The following is an 18806-nucleotide window of genomic DNA, read 5'->3' as shown; positions in this document are numbered from 1 at the left end:
TTTTTTTTTTTTTTTTTTTGCCAAGAAGCAAAATTTTTATCCGAATCTCCTCGTCTATATTTTCTAACTGCTCGTTTTATATTCATGACGTGTCTTTCTAGACCGACTGCAAATAAACCATGTTATCGGATAAAAAGTCAAAACGTAGAATATGCTTGTAAGAAATTCTAGATCTGCATAAACGTTTGCATTTACCCGACTACTTTAAGATGCCAATTAATGCTGTACTATTAAATGATATGAACTCAACGTTAATCTGGTGGCGCGACATGTAAATTTTATAGCGAAATTATGGAAATTTTTGTAAATGAGCGAAAATTAAAATTATTAATCAAGGAAATTATTAATTTATTTTCTTATCGGATATGAAAATTCAATTATTACAAATAAAGTTTCTTAAGCCTCTTTTTTTAAAATCATCTTTCTAGATCTTCTTGTAATTTCATTTTTAATATCTAACGATTGCGGTGTTATGCATATATTTTAATAATGATATCCCGATCTTGATTTTTTGTTTCAGACAGTATCCGTGACTGTGAGCATATTAACCTTAACTTTTATATCGATAGATCGATGGTACGCGATATGCTTTCCCCTGAGGTTCAAATCTACCACAGGATGGGCAAAAAATGCGATCATCGGAATTTGGACAATAGCTCTTCTATTTGGTAGTTATACACGTAAAATTTATTATTTTTCTTTAAATAAATTGTTGAACGGCACGTATATGTATTGTTTAGAATACGCATGCATAGAATAACTAGGTTCAAAATTAAGGCACTCGACATGTTATTTTTAGTTACTGACAAACTATGAGAAAAACCATGCACCAACACTCAACGTTTGTGCAGATATTCCAGATCTTGTGGTGTTGCATACCGTCCCACCTACTCACATCAAAATAAAAACGATTTTATTCACACAATGTAATATATCCTGGAGTAAAAAGAATCAAGTCATCTTCATTATCGTCAAATTAATTTTCCTCTATACTGGACCTTTGATCTTCATGAGCGTAGCGTATTGGCAGATTGTAAAAGTCCTTTGGAAAAGCGACATTCCAGGGCATAATTGTAAGCGAATGATTAATTTTTATTTATTCATATCCTATAAATAGAATTATGACTAATTGCCTATAATAATAAAACGCAATGAATCATTATAAAGAATATTTCTGCAACTTGTAACGTGATCTCGAATAAAATCGAAAATCGTTTATATGTATACGTTTTTCCTCGTAAAATTTTTGTATCATTGTTTCTTATACTGTTAATATTCAATAATCTGAAGATATATTCTATGAAACATTTAATATTTGCGGAAATATTTGAAAATGCTAATACAATAATATGTAAATCTGTTCAATGAATAATTAATGATCTTAGCGAGAATAAAAGTAATAGCAAGATAAGATCGTGAATAATTATTCGAAGCATTTACAGTATCGTCACGAGCATCTCAGATGAATCAGATTCCAACATCCGGTGGCGGAAATCCGGAAGTGCAGCTAAGATCTCGAAAAAAAGCAGCAAAGATGTTGGTCACGGTGGTCATCATTTTTGCCATTTGCTATTTTCCCGTGCATTTACTCTCCGTTTTAAGGTAACTTTTACTATTTGAGTAAATTTTCCTTAATGTTTAAAATCTAAATTAAAATATTCGAATCATTAATAGGAAATTATTACTAAAATCGATATAGATACTTAATAGATAATATTATTTAATATTTCAGGTATACCACTACATTGCCATCGAACAAATGGATAAATGCTATCAGTTTAATCGCGCATGGCCTATGCTATTTCAATAGTGCAGTTAATCCTCTGATCTACAACTTCATGAGCGGTAAACAACTTATTTTCTTATTTTCTTACTTTCATTAGCTGCAAACAAATAATACTTTGTCCAACGTGTTTCGATTCAGAGAATTAGTTGGTTAATTAGTAGTTAGTTAATTTTTCCAATGAATGATAAATAGCTTATATCGTTTTAAAATCTCATTGATGTATATAATTGATTTTCTATAAATTTGCATTACAGCAATGTATTCCCATTATATTGTTCCATTTATGTTTCCTTCATAAAATTGACAAGTTTAATGCAAAACAATTTGATAAAAGTGCTAATATGAGTAAATTGATATCTTTGTGAAATGGAATAGAATGATTCATTTTTACTTGTTTTATAAATTTAATTATTGATATCATTACAAAATTATGAACTTATTATTATTATTAGAAGCATTCATCATTATGATGATAATTTACTTTCTTGGATTTCTCATCTTTTTTAAAAAAATTTATAATCAAATAAAGCATTGTTTCGTTTCAACTATTGATCAATTAATGACTTGATTTTTTTACTTCGTACACAATTTTTATCTTATATAATTAAATTTACCATTATACCGTTCGATTAAAAAATTCTTTTGTTATTAATTCGAAATTTTCCGATATATTCTATATCAATAAAAATAATATTTTTTAATTCGCAAAAGAAATATTATATATATATGAATATATCTGTAATTATTCTTTATTTATAAATTTAATAATTCTGGTTCTCATAAAGAGAACGGAAATAAGAGTGATAGCAAATGTAAAAGAGTAAAAAAAGACATTTAATGTGATTTACAGGTAAGTTCCGGCAGGAGTTTGGTCGTACATTTCGAGAATGCTCCCCTTCGAATCCCTCAAACGGTCGCAGGCTAGCAAATCAGCAACCCAGCTACGCTTATATAGCGAATGAATATCGCTCTACACCGTCGAAAAATCGTGAACAATTCTGACATACGGAAATGCGAGTCTCTTGGAAAAAAACTTCTACTATTACCGTGGAAGGAACTCAAGCCAAAAACGAATCTACCCATGAATGATGTAGTTTGGATGTTACCCTCTGCAATTTCAATGACGCTTAGGGTGAGCTATATTATATTTTAGAGTTTTGGGCTATTTCTCAAAATAATTTTTATAATACTTGTTATACTTTTAATTTTAATTTAACCACTTTATTTTATATATTGGCCGACTATCGAAAAGTAAACTTTTTTAATTTCGGAAACGTAATTTTTCAATGATTTTGAAAACGAAATCAATCGAATTATTGATATCGATTATTTAGATTGTTGCAAATATCTAAATATCTTAAAATCTTTATTCTATTCTTTTGAAAAATTATGATATTTAAACAACATATCTGAAATGACTAATTAATTTTAAAATGCTCGGTAACAAAATATTATATGGCTTACCCTTTTCGTTAAAGTATAGACAAGACTACTAGCATCAATATTAATTATAATGTTAAATTTTAAATGAATCTTACAACAATTTACTTTTTTGAAAATAATATTAGAATTAAAACAACGTAAATTATTTTATTTATATCATATACTTGAAAATATTATAGAAAATATTCAATAATTAATCACAAGGATTTTTATTACAGGGAAATTTCGAAAGGAATTTAGGCGTACATTTCGCTGTACTCGAGAAAGTAATTCTCGCATGCAACGCGGATATCTTGCGAGCACATCTAATTTTCCTCGAATTAAAACTCGGACTATGACGATACAACGGACAACGTTTAAAAATAACAACCTTCAACGAAACACCGAAATTATACCTCTCAGTGCTATAACCAGCATTCAACAAAACGAAAAACACGACTGATCGTAAGCATATACCTATATTAGTCATTATGATTATTAGACGCGCAATAAGATTCACAAATAATTTATTTACATATAATTTGAACTTTAATATTAAGATAATAGATAAATACAACAAAAATTATATTTTATTCGATAAGTAACAAAAAGAACTTGATAATCATATTTAGTTTTTAAATTTGTAAAAATTGTTAGATACTTTTAATATCCATTGAAATATGAATTCATTAGATAACGAAACACTGAGCTATCTAAAATGTACTTACAATATTAAGAATTACCAGGGAGAAGCTCGACGTTTATTCTTGTAGAGCATGAATTATAACATAGGCACATACGAATTTGTAAATCATTCTTCTAATAGAATGATTGTATTTAGAATAATTATGTATATGTATTCTTTAAACGATACGTCGAACATACGCCGACAAAATTATATGTAAAATATTTAATAAGATTATATATATACTATATGTATATATACGCTACATGTTATAAATATGTGATGCAAATTTCATATTCTGTACACTGTTGTTAGTACATCATGTAATCTTGAACTTATCTTTAATTCGTTATAATTATACATGTACATCTTTGTCATGTATAGAAATTAACCCAAAAATCAATTCTATTATTCGTATAATCTCATTTCATTGTTGATGAAAATTGTATATAAATTAACATTAATTGATACGTTCGTGCATTTTGAGAAATTTGAAAAACTCAATAACTCAAAAAGAGGAAAATAAATTTAGTCATATATGGAAAAATTTCTTATCAATATATTATCTTTCCATTTCACCTTGCCAGTAACAAAGCATATTTTTATAAGCGTATTAAAAAAAAAAAATTATCGCGATATCAACCTTTCGAAGCTATTATGAAAAGTCGATTAAAATGGATAAATGATAAATTTTATAGTTAGTATCAATTTTGTCTTAATTAGATTTTAAGATATACTAAATTATATAACGATTATTTCTTCATAATATATGCGATCGAAGATTTTTTTTGCTGTCCTAATGTAAATAAAATTAAAGCATTAAGTAATTCTTTACCTAATAAATGTACTCCATTCATTCATCATTTACTTAAATCACGGTACAAACTCATTTGTACACAAAAGACATAACACGTATTAAGGTTACTGACCTGACTATATCCTATTTACAGTAGCCATTGTATTAAAAAGATATATCGATTTATTGATGATTTCATCAGTCAATGCTGCATGCGTTAATACTCGATATACAATAATATGTTTAACACTAATCGTTTCTACTAATTAATTATTAGTAGATTTCATATATGAAAAGAGTTTAACAATATAGAAGAATGATATTTAATGATAGCAGCAGATTGATGGAATTCGTAGTGAAACATTAATACAAATGTAAACTACGAAATATACAACAATATAATGGAATTAGATAGTCATTCAAAATATGTTTTAGATACGCACACATCCAATTCCTATAATATTTCACAAATAATTCGTGAAGATCATTTTGCTATACAGACTTCAATAAAATTACACAGCATTATAATATATGCATACTCATACTCACGAAATGTAACAATTACGTTTTTTGTAAGATACGTTACACGCTGTGCGATGTTCTCTCAAGCTGCTGTTTCTTCAACAGCAGTAATTTCAGTCGTAGTGCTTTCAATTTTATTTGAATCATTTTTAGTCTCTTCAATTATTACTTGCGTAGTTTTAAGTGGAATAATATCTTGTTCATTTATAATGACTTTTGATGAGTCATTAGCACTTATATCATTTAATTGATCCGCAGTAGTATTTTCTAAATTCACAGTAGCTTCAGGTTCGATATTTTTAATATTCTCTTTTTCAGTATTCTCAACCACAGTATTCATTATTACACTCGAATCTTCGATTTTCTGTGTTTCTTGAACATCTGACGTAGGCTGTTCGATTTGCATATTATCAAATTGTTCTGATATAATCTTCTGATCATCTTCCACCGAATTAGTTTTAACTTCTTGTTCAGTCTGTTGTATACTACCAGGTTGATTCACTTGTTGAGGCTGTGTGCTTCTACCTCTTCCTCGACCGGTTTGGTGTTGTTGATTTTCAGGTGGTGGAAGAATAGGAATAGCCGCCTTTGGCCGTCTCATTGGAGCTGATTGTTGTTGTTGTTGAGCTGGACTATAATAAGTGCAACCTTGCGGTTGGAACAATTCTTGTGGAGGTGGAGGACGCTGTGGCTATAAAATATAAAATAAGCATATGGAAACTTCAAAATAATATAATTTTGAAATTTTAATGAGATAAAATGTACCTGTACTGGTGGACTATAGCCTTGATAACCTTGATAATTTGGTTGAAATGCTGGTCCATTTGGACCAGAAACATAATTAATTATACTAGCTGGAGTTTGTGGAGGAATAAATTGCGGTGGTGGTACTAAAAATGGTGGTGGAGCATAACTAGCAGGTTGACCATTAGGTGGTATAGGAATCACAGGTTGTCCAGCCAAAGGTGCAGTTGCGGTAGCAACAGGTGTAGATTGTTCAAAATGACTTTGAGGATATCCTATAAAAATAAAAAATATGAAACATGATATATGAACATAGTTACAAATTCAAAAAAATTAAATAATAATATAAAATAAAAAATAAAACATAATTATCTGTGTACTTGAAGGATTATGTCTATTTAACAAAAAAAAAAAAAAAGAAAGAAAGAAAGAAAGAAAGAGAAATAAATAAAACATTGTGTTTAAATAACCTACATTATCTCACCTTGTGAATCTAAAACACCTCTTGAATTTCCAGCTAAATACATGTACATATAAGTTAAATATTAATATAACATAAATATATTTATATTATTATCCATATTTATATCCATAAAAATATTTTATAAACAAAAAAGAAAATTTTAATGCATGAATATGCATATACCTTGAGGAGAAAAATATCCATGTTGACCATGTTGGCCATGTTGTCCATGTTGATTATGCTGATTGTGTTGACTATGTTGACTATGTTGACTATGTTGATTATGTTGTCCATGTTGTGGTGGATAATTTTGTTGACCTGGATTATCTGAAATAGTAGGTCGCTGTCGCAAACTAGAATAACGTTTTGGCCTATTAGCAGAACTGTCTTGTTGAATTGACTGTTGTTGTTGTTGCTGTGGTTGTTGTTGTTGTGAATGAGATTGTTGTTGCATTCTTGGAGGTACAGTTCCTGTCCTCTGTTGATTTGAGGATTGCCCATAAAAGCTTTCTAAAAAAATATTAAATAACAAAATAATACATAATATTACTTATAAATAAATAAGCATTAAAGACTCACTATTATGTCTTCCACTTTGATGATATTGAGCACTATCATTAACATTAATATGTTTCATATCATGAGTAATTTGTTGTTCATCATCACTTCGTATATTATTTCTTTTATTCTCTGTGGAAATTGGACCCGCTCCACGTCCCTTTGGTTTAGTCTCAATTGTTCTATTGGTGACCATATTGTTATTAGCATTTGTTCTGAATCCTCGTCCACGAGTTTTACTTGCTGCCAAGCTTACAGACTCTTGAATGTTCCTCTTGTTATTATCTCTTGGAGAGGTTTTTGTATTAACTAATTTATCAGCATCACCACCAGCTCCACTATTTCCATTACTATTTTGTGTATGAGGTGAATGTTTAGTATCTTTTTTCCAAGCTGGATTTGTAGGTTCATTAGGAGCTTTATTTTCATTTCTATAAATAAAAAAATTGAAATATTTATTTTTTTATTTAATATATTGAATAAATAAAAAAATGTAATAAATATAATACATTTAAATAAAATTATTACATACGTATGAGTAGTAGATGTATGGCTAGACTTCGTTTTTGAGCTTGTATCATTTTGAGTTTGTAGAGGTGGAAAATTTGGTACTTTATTTTGTGATTTATTTTTACTGCTGTACCAAGCTGAAGAGATTACTGGTTCTTCTACATGTGCAGAAGCATTTTTATTTGTTCCTAGAGCTGGAAAATCTTCACCACTTCTATTAAATCTTCTATTCCTATTTAGAATATTACTCCCAGGTTTTCCATATGCATCCTCATCTTCCCAATTACGTGTATACTTATTAGGTCCACGACTAAAAAATATAATAAGAAGAAAAGAATATTATAAAAATTAGAGTATTTTTAAAAATATATTTACCCATATCTTCTTCTTCTTCTAGCTCTAGGTGGACCTTCTTCATTTCTTATATCATAACCATAAACTGCTATTAATTCTTCATGACTTTTTGGTGCTTGCTCTTCATCATTATATCGATCATGATCCCACCTATCTTCTTTATCTTTCCATACTTTTTTTTCTTTGGTTTCTCTTTCACTTTGTGATTCAGCAGCACTATCTATTACTTCATCAGTTGTTCTATCATCATGTTCATAAAATGTTCCTCTCTTAGGAATATATTGTGGATTACGTCTGTCTTCATCATCATCTAATTTTTTTTGTGGTTTTTCTTCTTCTTGGCCATCACCACTTTCTCGCAATGCACCATCTTGAGATTCAGCATCAGAATCAGAAGGATAAATTTCACATTCTGAATCTTGATGACCATCAGTTTGTTCACTGCTCTATAAGTAAAAATTTATAAAGGAAGTACAAAGAAACAAAAAATGGGACTATAATAACTTATATGATATTTATAGATTAAAAAATTATTTTTGAAAATTTTTTTCTGATATTATGAAAGTACATTTTATTTATATTTAATATACAAAATCTCATTTGGATTTTTATATGCAATGAAATTATGAAATACGCAAAACCACTTGCCGGTAAATCGAACATAAAGAAAAGTCTACTTAGTTATGAAAAAGTATTACAGCAGTCTACTTAATCCACTTAATCGAGTCTTCCGTTGAACTTTCGATCCAGTTCAATAAGAAGCAAAAAGTTTGATGAACAATAAGAACTTGGAAGTGAAATCGTGAAAAAAAGAATAAAACTATTTATTTCAATTCTTCAAAATGCAAAATCGAAAACACCTTTATAGCAACTAACCTGGGTTTCTTTTGTTGCATTTAATTCTTCACAAGAGTCCGAGAGGTCGTCAGAACCACAAGACTGATTAGATTTTCGTCGTCGTCTTGTATCCGACATGTTATTATAGTTGAAAGTATGCGTTCTGGAATTATCACAGATTTTCGTCTATAAAATATACGATGAACGACAAATGACTTTTAAGGTCGAACTAGTTGATGCCTGTTCCTGCTTCGATCAGTTTCCGATTTCGATTCTTGGTCACGAATCACAGACTAAACGTATTACTATCGAGAAGGCACACCAGACTCACAAAATTTTAGCAATAGAAATGATTTCGTCGAATCGCTGTCAGATTACTTAATAGCAATGGCGGTTCTATAAACTTCCGAACATGAAATCTTTCTCTACAATGTGTTAAATTAATAGCAATTGGAATAAATTTTTGTATTAGATCCATTAGAATGGCAATATTTATTTATAAATTAATTAAATTGTTTAAAAGAAAATTATTCAGTTTATAATAATATGTTTATATAATTTAATTGATTGCGCGGGAATTTGAATTTTTATAGGTTGTAAACGCCATCTGTAAAATTTGTATTGATACGTAAATATCACTTGATATTTTCAAGATAGGTGCGTACAGCTATTTTCTTAGACCCTGAGCTTCAAAGATGAAAACAAAGTTTTCCTGTTATAGAATTAAAAAACAAATTCGACTTATAAAAAAAAATTGTTATAAACAATTATATGTTTTTATCAAGTATTCTTCTTCCACTATATTTTATAAAGCTGAACAACATTGTAATAAAAAATGACCACGCATGTTGTTCACGTGGTATAAAATTATTGGTATTTGGATATAATTGGGGTTAATCAAAGAACTAAAAATTCTATAAGTATAGTGTCAACATCGTAAGAAAATCTTTTCAGATAAAGTAGAATATTGAAACAAGTAGAGTAGAATATTTTATACATAAAATATAAAATTTAAATTATTTTCAAATTAAATGTATTCATATAATATAGTGTCTGTTAAATGTATATGGACAAATGTTTGTTAACCATTAAGTTGTGATACGAAACATAAATGACCTAACGTAGATATATTGCTGTCGTCATAAGTCCGAAGATATTTCATATAGACTTTGTCTAAAGATATGATGAAATAATTGCAATTTTATTAAAATGTGGAAATACTGTGGTATTTACAATGTATTGTGTATTATAATTACTATTGTATATGGACACGATTTCAGAAGTTTCGATGATACAGTTCTTTTTAAAATTAATTGGCCAGGCAAAGGTGGCTCGGATTTATTAGTAAGTATTAATAAAATAAAATTGATATTAAAAAATATTAATATTAAAAAATATAAATTAATATTAAATTATTATATATATTATATATTTTTAATAGGAATCTAGACCAAATGTAGAACCTTATATTATAACGACTGCAAATAAGGAACGATATCAATGCTTAATTGTTGATAATTCAGAGCAAGAACAAGATTATAATGAACCATATACTGGACCAAATCCAACAGAAATTTTATCACTATTATTTAAACAAAACACTTGTTCTTATAGAGTATACATTATAAATATTATTAATATACTATATAAAAATTATATAAAAAATTGAATTTTATATAAAAATTATATATATTTTTAGGTTGAATCTTATTGGTCGTATGAATTGTGCCATGGACGATATGCACGTCAATATCATGAAGATAGAGATGGAAAACAAGTAAAGACTCAAGAATATTATTTGGGTATTTTTGATAAATTACAAGAGGTAAAGTTTTTAGCTGAATATGCAGAAAAAGAAACACATCCTACTAAAAAAGCAAATATACCAGTAAAAAAAGTTGATGGAATCAATATGCCATATGTTGAAATTGAAATGATTGATGGCACTGTTTGTGATTTAACTAATAAGCCAAGAAAGATAAAAGTTTTGTATGTTTGTTATCAGCATGGTAAACATGAATTATTTTCATTAGAAGAACCTTCTAGCTGTGAATATGAGGTTATTGTCCTCTCTCCTTTGTTATGTAGTCATCCTGACTACAAACCTCAAGCTACAGGCGAAAATGAAATTAATTGCCATCCACTTGATAATGCTCCAAAAAAGCCAAGATCTCTTGTTGCAATGGAAATGGAAAGTCTAAAACTTCGATATCAAAAAGTAACGGTAAAACCATCTTCTGTGCGTTCTTTGTATTCAGTTATTTATTTCTGACTATGCTTGTGCCATATGTATATAATATTGTTATTTAAAATAAAATATATTTACTTATATTTTCTGTGTATGGTAGTGATAATTTTTGTTATTGATTTATATGAAACACATTTTTATGCAAAATTTTCAAATAAGAATAGATTTTTAAATATGTTCTAATAATGTGCCATTCAATAGTAAAAAACAATACATTAATATAAAATTATATATTTTTTCTGAACTAATTAAATATTTCTATTTTATGAAAGATTTTTGAAGTAATTTTGACTTGTACCTTTAAGCTAGTCTTTTTAGTGTATAACAATTTTCGATTTGTTATTTTTATTATTTACTGTCTACATACATTAAATTAACTATTTGTTGCACAGGATGACAAGCTGCAGAAAGTCTATGCAATCTTCCATGTAGATAAGGAGGGCCAGGTCAGAATATTTTGTATTTTTGGGATCAGGCCAAAGTGCTTGATGGTTCTTGTCATTTGTCGCCATTAATTTGTATCTTATTCTGTCCCTTCCTTTTCTACATACAGTTATTTCCTTTAAATCTACAATTTTTCCAAAAAAATATTACAATAACATTATGAATGCTATTTATGCACCATTTTATCTTTAGCATTGCATATCCACTGCTTTACTTATTCAGCTAAATTTAAGGTATTTGTCATTTTTGCTTCACATATTGCTTTTAATTAAGGATTAATGTTACATCACATACATAAAATGCTATATGAAGCATATATTTTCAAAATAAGTATAAATTATTATAAAATTAAAATACTATAAAATCATAATTTAACAATGGAACCGGATTTGTTTATTAATATTCATAAGAGAAAAACGCATTCTTATTTCTAACAAATTCATACAATTGATATTAACATTTGTAACTATTCTCGTAAGAAAGTTCGTTTTGCATGACGCACAATTGAAAATTTAATTAATTTACATTTATTTCAGGATGGAGAAGCGCGTGTTAGAGTTGAAATACATCCCGTTGGGGTTATTGATAAACATAGTAACATTGAAGATTCTATAAATTCATTAACAGATCAAGGTATTAGCCCAGCGGAAGTGAGTCCCGTAAAGAATTTTTTAAGTGGAAAAAATTGTTTACATGGGGTAAATATTATATTTCTGATAATATCTTTTTATTATATTTTTATTCAATAATATATGATATGATATAAATAGGGCAATGGATGGTGGAAATATGAATTTTGTTATGGACGTTCTGTGGTTCAATATCATATTGAACGCGATGGTAAAAAAACTATAGTAAATCTTGGTAAATTCGATAAGCAAAAACATTTGGAATGGATCGCTGCGCACCCACATAAAAAACCAAAGGCTCCAGAGTTACGGAAACATCTTTCTCATTTCTATAGTGATGGTACTATTTGCGATAAGACTGGCAATCCGAGGCAAACGGAGGTATTATATGTTTGTAAATTTTGTAATTTATTTATTTTTGTATATAGTTATTAAAATATTGGTCATTTTCAGGTGAAATTAAAATGCGTTGAAAGTCATACAGCTAGTCCATCCAGCGTTTCTCTATTTCTACTTGAACCAAAAACATGCGAGTATGTTTTAGGTGTGGAATCACCATTGATCTGTGATATTTTAGAATACGCCGATGAAAATGGACTTCTTAGTGAAAAATTTGAAGTGAATTTTGATAAATTAAAGACAACTGCTTTCCATGAATACGACGATTTGGATGAAAGGATAGCAAACGGAGACGATTAAAATAATATTCGATTAATAGATATTAGTTGTTAAAAAAATTTTTTTTAATGATAAAAGTGACAGTATTAGGGTGTTGGACATTTGCATTTCAGTTATTATATAAAAAATTTCAAAAATTTTATTTTTACAGACTCAGTTTATATCAACATAAAAGCGTCATGCAAAGTTTTCAGATATTTTACAATATATATGTAAGCATAACAATTCTTTAAAATATATAATGCGATCGATACATTATCGCAAATTATTGCGCGACGAAAATTGTAACGTTTGCAAAAGTTTTTTCACTTTGTAAAATTTTAAAAGAAATAATTACAATCATCTTATGTTAATTTCTGTTATTATTGAAATGATTCTATTATTCTTATAAATAATGAAAAAAAGAAACATGATGATAGTTACACATAACAAATTATATCATACATTCTTTATTATTGTCCAATATTAAGACCAACTCCCACACGAAATTGTTGTTTTCTATGGTTTAAAAGTGCGCTAATAATCAGTGAGGATTCTGGAATTGGATATAGTTTCTTCTCAAATACACCACCGACTGTAGTTTCAGAATTCACGATACCTCGGAAAAGAAGATCCGCATATGGTACATTTACTTGATAAACTATAGTAGCAATTGACTGATGTGTCCTCGTATTTGTTTCTAACTCGACCCCAATTTCCAATTGCGAGCTAGCTTTGCGATGATAACAAAGATGAAGACCCGCTTCACCTATAGTCCCAGATAATGTTGTAAGTCCTGTACTGTGTCTAAAAGCCATGCACATGACCGTCTGTTGACCGCCTGGAACTTTTGAGCCACGAAGGCATGCAATCTCGGCTCCTAAGGCAATTCTCGATGTGATCGATTGTAAAAAGTGTATTACCACTGTTCCTTGCTTCTTTGTAAATTTTGGATTGGCTAGGGTTATCGCTACAGTGAAATCATTCGACCGATATTCCAGACTGGAACTCGATGCTTTGCATTTTCCATCGGCAATTTGTGCCGATAATTTGTACCTAAGTCTACATCCAAGCGTATGCATAAAAGAGGCGGTCAAATTTCCATTTGGTGCGATATCTCCTGAAGCTACAGGATATCTTTCATTAGGATTAACCACTTTTGTACCAATATATTTTGCACCGAATTTATATCCAGACGGGGTAACGGAACTGAGAGTAATAGTATGTGTCACATTAAAATGTTGACTAAGAATTTTGTTGATGATGAGCCGCGCACCTTCAAAGTTTTGCGGATATAGATCTTTAACCTTTTTATGTATATCTTCGAAACTACCAGGATTTCCTGGTGCTTTGTCTTCTGCTTCGCACGGTATACAATCTTCATTACTTATTACACTTGGTTCTTCTAATTTTTTTCTTGATGCATGCACCGTACCCATTGTAATACATTAGGCTTATTCTTTTAAAAGAACATTTTAAAAGAATCGGAAAATTTTCCTTAAGTGCTTTTTAATTTTGTACTTGATGACAACATATGAATAAAATTAATTCTAACGTAAACAGGTTATATGATTTTTCTGTTAATTTTAAACTTAAATGAACGATATATTCCATATACGCGATATATCGATTTTATAAATTCACTATATCAAACTAAAATATCGATTGTATAGTATATCGATTGTCGATTCATAATACAATTTTAGTATCAATTTCACTACTAGATGGCTTTCGAGTAAAGCATTTAAATATAGTATTTATATAAATATATAAAAATTGCTTTAGAAAACCTTAATAATGTGATTATCTTAATTTAAAATATTATATTTCGTTACAATATTAATTATAATTATATATTAAATGTATAATTTTTTCTCCAAAGTTTGATAATATATGGTATTTATGATGTGTACTTTTCTCGCAAGTGGTCCAATAGTATTCTGTTACTTTATATAACAGAATCAAAGTGAAACTATCGGAAGTGTGTGCTAGTGATGGCACAGCTGAACATTGATCGCTAACGTAGAAATATGGCAGATCTGCTCAGTGGGTGTTGTCACGTGGTCGCTTCAAGTAGCTTGTGTTTGGCTCCCGATTGCGCGTGCAAGTTCGTGGTGTTTTGCTTTAAGCATCATCTCGGATCTGCACGCCTGCACGGTTGAGTCCTTCACGTCGCTCCTCGAACTACCGCGATTTCCAAATTGGGGGGCAATCGAATAGGTCAGACGAGGTTATAATTTGTCGCTTCCATATACAGGCACTGCAGATAAGCAGTATGCCATGTTTTTTTTTTAAATTACTATATTTTTTACATTTAATTAAATTTCACTTAATACTTTTTATAAAAATAATATATAATATAATATAATAAAAAATAAAATAATGTGAAAAAAAACTTTTTTTTTTTATATATTTTTTTTTATATGATTTTATTTTTATTTTTAATTTTATTTTTAAAATAAAAAAATTATATAAAATTTATGTGGCCAATTTTTTTTGTGCTTCGCTGTTTACTTCAGATGCAACTTGAGTAAAAAGTAAATTCCAATTCCATACTTCATCTAATTCTTTCGTCAAATTTTCATTGTATAATTTTTCTGCTAGAAGAGAAAGATTAACACCATTTAAAGACGTGAATGCAGCATTTTTCACCAAATCTGTATCAAGTTCTTTGTATGCAGCTACTCTGTTCACGTTCATTCTATAAGTTTTAAAAAAATTGAAGATAATTGAATGAGAATTTTTGCAAAACTTCATAACAGTACTTACGTTGACGTATTAATATCAGAAAACGCATTATCTTCCTGAATTTCATCCAAATCGGGAATTACAGGAATATCTACAAATATTCTATCACAATCAATTTTCTTGCCTACAAGATTTTTATATTTCAAATAATTTTTTAAATTAATTCTTACCATCTATAATTTCATCCTTCTCTATCCCTCGAGAACGTTCTCTAAGAAATAATCTATCAGCGATTATGGATGTCTGATTTTTTTAATTCTATTTGTTATACTTACTGTTCAATAATAGAAGCTCCACGTATCCTAAAATTATTATTAAAGGAAAATTATCGATAAATTTTTAATAGAAATCAATACAAAACAACTTACTTCCCGCTTTTCAATTCGTCACCCCATCCAGTTTTTCTAGTACGAGGAGGCGCTACAGGTGGTTGTGCTGATTTCACGAAGGATGACGATACAGGGCTTTCCAAAGGATCATCGTCGAGTTTAGAGTCTTCTAATACAATATTTTGCGTCGATCTTCTACCAAGACGAGGTAAAAGCTAAAAACAATAATATTAATATAATCAATAATAAATTATATACAATTTATTAGAAAAATATTTAAGGACTTACTTTTTTCGAAGTAATTTCCAAATCCGTAGCCCAATCCATAGCTGTCTATTGAATTTTGATAGGTTAGCTAAGAGGTAATCCGCATTTATGTTTGTATGCAGTAACCATAACAACTGAACGGTCTGGTGGCACGCGCGATTGAATCGACTTTACTCGTCTTGCTCCCCTCTTTCGTTCGGGAAGTAGCGCGAGGGGCAAGAAACGTGACTGGAAACGCGCCAGTAATATACTCGAAACCGGTTTCAAGTTCCTTTCGATTAGAGCGCGTCTTTTTAAACATGCCACCAAAAAGATTGGCGCAGAAATAAGCGTAAATCATCGTATAAAAGGTAAAATTGTAACAGCGTTACATTTATTTCTTAAATTTCATTGTACAAATATTTATATGCTCAAAAGTAACAAAAATAAAAATAGAATTTCATTATAAATTTTTTATCCTATATTGTAAATTTGTTGAAAACTCGATAGTTAATAATATTTGGTGTTGTCAATCTGTCGTTGATATTCCTCATCATCGGGATTGGCCTGACAGGCGTTGTCATTGTTTGGTGGTCGTACACCGTTATACCTATAATTTTAATATTAATGATAAGTATATAAGAGAAAACTAGAATATCATAATAACTTTAGATTAAAATGCTTTTAAATATTGAAAGACCTGGAAAAGTCACCCTTGCACAGTCTCCACGGTAATATATCGATTCTTTCATGAAGTATGGGTGATATCTCAGGACTGACAAAGTTTGGAGTACCAGCACCGGAACCACGGGTCAAAAGCTTCCTTTGGCGATCATAACAGCAATGTTGAACCGCAGCACTTCCACTTCCCTGTGTCAGCAATGATCGTATACAGTAAGTGGCTCCTGGCTTGTAAACGTCAAGTCTTTGAGAGTCACCGCTTACATCTCTCCATCTGAAATATTTCATTCGCTTCTCATCCCAAATTTTATCATCGTAAAAAATATTAGTAGGATATTGACATGGGCAAGCAGGTAATGACGTTAAACCATCTGTAACAACAAATTCGAGAAACCAAATACAATATTTAAAACGGTCTGAATGAACGAATTCATACCTAAGAAAACTTGCTCGAGCTTATCCCTGCTATTTAACCATTTTTGACAAGGGTCTTCATTTGTTCCATTTACAAAGTTTAATTCCTTGAAAATATTCCGTTCGTCCGTTGTAGTAGCGTTTCGAAGACTTTGAAATAATTTGACCAGAAGATCGCTTAAACTTTCGTGGATTATAACGTGATCATCGGCAGCCGAGTAAATAGCCGGAGAATATATTTCGTCCGAGTAATCTGTACTCTCGGTAAATTTATCTTTTTTCGATCGATCTCTTTTTTTCCAAGATTGGTCTATATTTTCATACTCGATTTCATCAGTTATAGATGGTTCATCATACGAACCTATCAATCCTTCATCTGATAAATTACTTGTAGAATTGTTTCGTTCTATAACAACGAAATTTCCTTTCTTTGATTTAATTCTATTCTTCTCCACATCGGTATTATAATCCTCTTCTTTAGTTTTATTATACATCTCCTAAATACAAAAATAACTCTAATTTATTTATTTATTTTTTTTTTTCAGTTTATCCAATAATTACCTGTACCTGATCATTCACCCCTAATATATCATCTAATTCTTCTTCGATCTCTAGAACTGTATTGTTTTCATCACGATTTTTCTTTGTCTCGTTAGAAATATGAATATCTATCGGCGTCGTGTTGTTGTCCTGGCGAAGGGACAATTTGCTCCCAGATGTGCTTTCAACGCATGTCGATCGATTTCTGTAACGACGTCGCTTCCGATGTTTCGCATGTCTTGTAGGAATCTCTTCGACCAACTGTTCGTTACGTTTGTTTCTAATTAATTCATCGATCATCCAAGATGGTTGAAGCAGATTCAAAATTTTCTTTCGATACATATTTTCCAAATCTCCATTCATCTCGGAATTATTAATCTGTAAATAAAAAGCAAATTCATTGATTATCCGTGAAAATAAAAGTAATTTAAACACCATCGATCTAGGATAGTTCAAATGGATTCGTGGTAGTGGGATCATTTGGCCGCTCGTTACAAAGAAGGGCAACGGTGGTCGGCACGACATCAAAAGAAGAAACCGTGTTTGACTCGTCGATGAGGTACGAAGCTCTCACAAGGAAAAGGAACGTTGGAATGGAATGGAATGAAATAGGATACACTCGTCGATTCGTGAGACAGGAAATGTTTTTTTATTTCTTGGAAATGTGCATTGTGAAATCGTTTCCCAATAGAAAACTCAACTCAGTGGATGGATTGATGAAATTTCAGTTTCCCGCCTTTTTTAGTTACGCGAAACTCGTTCGATGAAAAATAGAAATATAATGAAAGAAACATTTATAATTAAAACATAATTCACTTTTACAATTGCACATACAGTTACTTACATGATTATTTTCCGTACAAACGATGGAAACAATTAACATTAATTGGAATGGAAGAATCCAATGAAGAAAAGTTGAGATTTTCATTTTTACCATCAACGATTCCGCATAATGTTTTTTCGATAATCGTTTAATTCTTCTTTCACGCGATATCGTTTTTTTAATTATTTAATCGCACACCCGCGCATTCTCACGAGATTGGTTTCACACGTTTCATCCCCTTCGATTACTCCCGAACGAAGCAAGAACGTTGCTCAGTGTCGTCGCCTCTTTTGTTTACATTCTAATCGATTCGTTTGGAAACAATCGGCAAGATCAATCGATATCCAAAAACGTTACATAATTAGAGAAC

General features: G+C 30.0%; 6 protein-coding genes across 13 annotated transcripts in view; 2 read left to right on the top strand and 4 right to left on the bottom strand.

Moving 5' to 3' along the window:
• LOC102674979 (orexin receptor type 2-like) overlaps window positions 1–4520 on the top strand; it is a 13194-nt gene extending 8674 nt beyond the window's left edge. The window contains exons 2-7 of one of the 3 annotated variants that reach the window (XR_004151361.1): window positions 521–668; window positions 852–1073; window positions 1443–1602; window positions 1733–1845; window positions 2637–2918; window positions 3448–4440. Coding sequence is in view for 2 of the 3 variants with exons in the window: in XM_006621885.2 (XP_006621948.1) it covers window positions 521–668; window positions 852–1073; window positions 1443–1602; window positions 1733–1845; window positions 3448–3671 (867 nt within the window). In the remaining variant the exon portion in view is untranslated. Of the gene's footprint in view, window positions 1–520; window positions 669–851; window positions 1074–1442; window positions 1603–1732; window positions 1846–2636; window positions 2919–3447 lie in introns of those variants that run through there. The other 2 variants (XM_006621885.2, XM_006621886.2) reach the window with 2 other exon arrangements.
• Window positions 4433–9092, bottom strand: LOC102675185 (protein CASC3-like). Of its 2 annotated transcripts, XM_006621887.2 has the most exons (8): window positions 8717–9092; window positions 7862–8286; window positions 7509–7796; window positions 6998–7407; window positions 6602–6928; window positions 6440–6472; window positions 5977–6230; window positions 4433–5902 (listed from the first exon to the last, which is right to left on the bottom strand). In XM_006621887.2, exons 1-8 carry the CDS (start codon window positions 8813–8815, stop codon window positions 5294–5296), a joined length of 2445 nt encoding a protein of 814 aa, XP_006621950.1. In that variant the 5' UTR covers window positions 8816–9092; the 3' UTR covers window positions 4433–5293. The 2 variants fall into 2 exon arrangements, with proteins under 2 accessions (XP_006621950.1, XP_006621951.1); XM_006621888.2 differs by lacking the exon at window positions 6440–6472.
• Window positions 9093–9429: 337 nt separating this feature from the next.
• On the top strand, window positions 9430–13029 carry LOC102674050 (endoplasmic reticulum lectin 1). 4 transcript variants are annotated; one of them, XM_006621877.2, is made up of 7 exons: window positions 9430–10021; window positions 10119–10292; window positions 10377–10895; window positions 11318–11371; window positions 11906–12067; window positions 12140–12379; window positions 12452–13029. In XM_006621877.2, the coding sequence occupies exons 1-7, from the start codon at window positions 9887–9889 to the stop codon at window positions 12695–12697; spliced, it is 1530 nt and encodes a 509-aa protein (XP_006621940.1). In that variant the 5' UTR covers window positions 9430–9886; the 3' UTR covers window positions 12698–13029. The 4 variants fall into 4 exon arrangements, with proteins under 4 accessions (XP_006621940.1, XP_006621942.1, XP_006621941.1 ...); XM_006621876.2 differs by having other exon boundaries at window positions 9438–10021; window positions 10377–10901; XM_006621879.2 differs by lacking the exon at window positions 11318–11371 and having other exon boundaries at window positions 9431–10021.
• LOC102676613 (mitochondrial import receptor subunit TOM40 homolog 1-like) lies at window positions 12799–14251 on the bottom strand. The gene has a single exon (XM_006621898.2). It carries the CDS (start codon window positions 14092–14094, stop codon window positions 13129–13131), a length of 966 nt encoding a protein of 321 aa, XP_006621961.1. The 5' UTR covers window positions 14095–14251; the 3' UTR covers window positions 12799–13128.
• Window positions 14252–15051: 800 nt separating this feature from the next.
• Window positions 15052–16180, bottom strand: LOC102673697 (intraflagellar transport protein 43 homolog). Of its 2 annotated transcripts, none has more exons than XM_006621873.2 (6): window positions 16021–16180; window positions 15772–15947; window positions 15679–15705; window positions 15574–15626; window positions 15425–15494; window positions 15052–15356 (listed from the first exon to the last, which is right to left on the bottom strand). In XM_006621873.2, the coding sequence occupies exons 1-6, from the start codon at window positions 16057–16059 to the stop codon at window positions 15134–15136; spliced, it is 588 nt and encodes a 195-aa protein (XP_006621936.1). In that variant the 5' UTR covers window positions 16060–16180; the 3' UTR covers window positions 15052–15133. The 2 variants fall into 2 exon arrangements, with proteins under 2 accessions (XP_006621936.1, XP_006621937.1); XM_006621874.2 differs by having other exon boundaries at window positions 15574–15614.
• A 165-nt stretch (window positions 16181–16345) lies between these two features.
• Window positions 16346–18799, bottom strand: LOC102673917. Its single transcript, XM_006621875.2, has 5 exons — window positions 18458–18799; window positions 17635–17991; window positions 17096–17570; window positions 16679–17030; window positions 16346–16588 (listed from the first exon to the last, which is right to left on the bottom strand). Exons 1-5 carry the CDS (start codon window positions 18548–18550, stop codon window positions 16489–16491), a joined length of 1377 nt encoding a protein of 458 aa, XP_006621938.2. The 5' UTR covers window positions 18551–18799; the 3' UTR covers window positions 16346–16488.
• Window positions 18800–18806: the final 7 nt, after the last annotated feature.

This window comes from Apis dorsata, unplaced genomic scaffold (assembly GCF_000469605.1).
Source record: "Apis dorsata unplaced genomic scaffold, Apis dorsata 1.3 scaffold_645, whole genome shotgun sequence".
In the NCBI taxonomy this organism is placed as follows: domain Eukaryota; kingdom Metazoa; phylum Arthropoda; class Insecta; order Hymenoptera; family Apidae; genus Apis; species Apis dorsata.
Note: the sequence above shows the minus strand (reverse complement) of the source record. Positions and strands in the feature narration are given on the sequence as shown.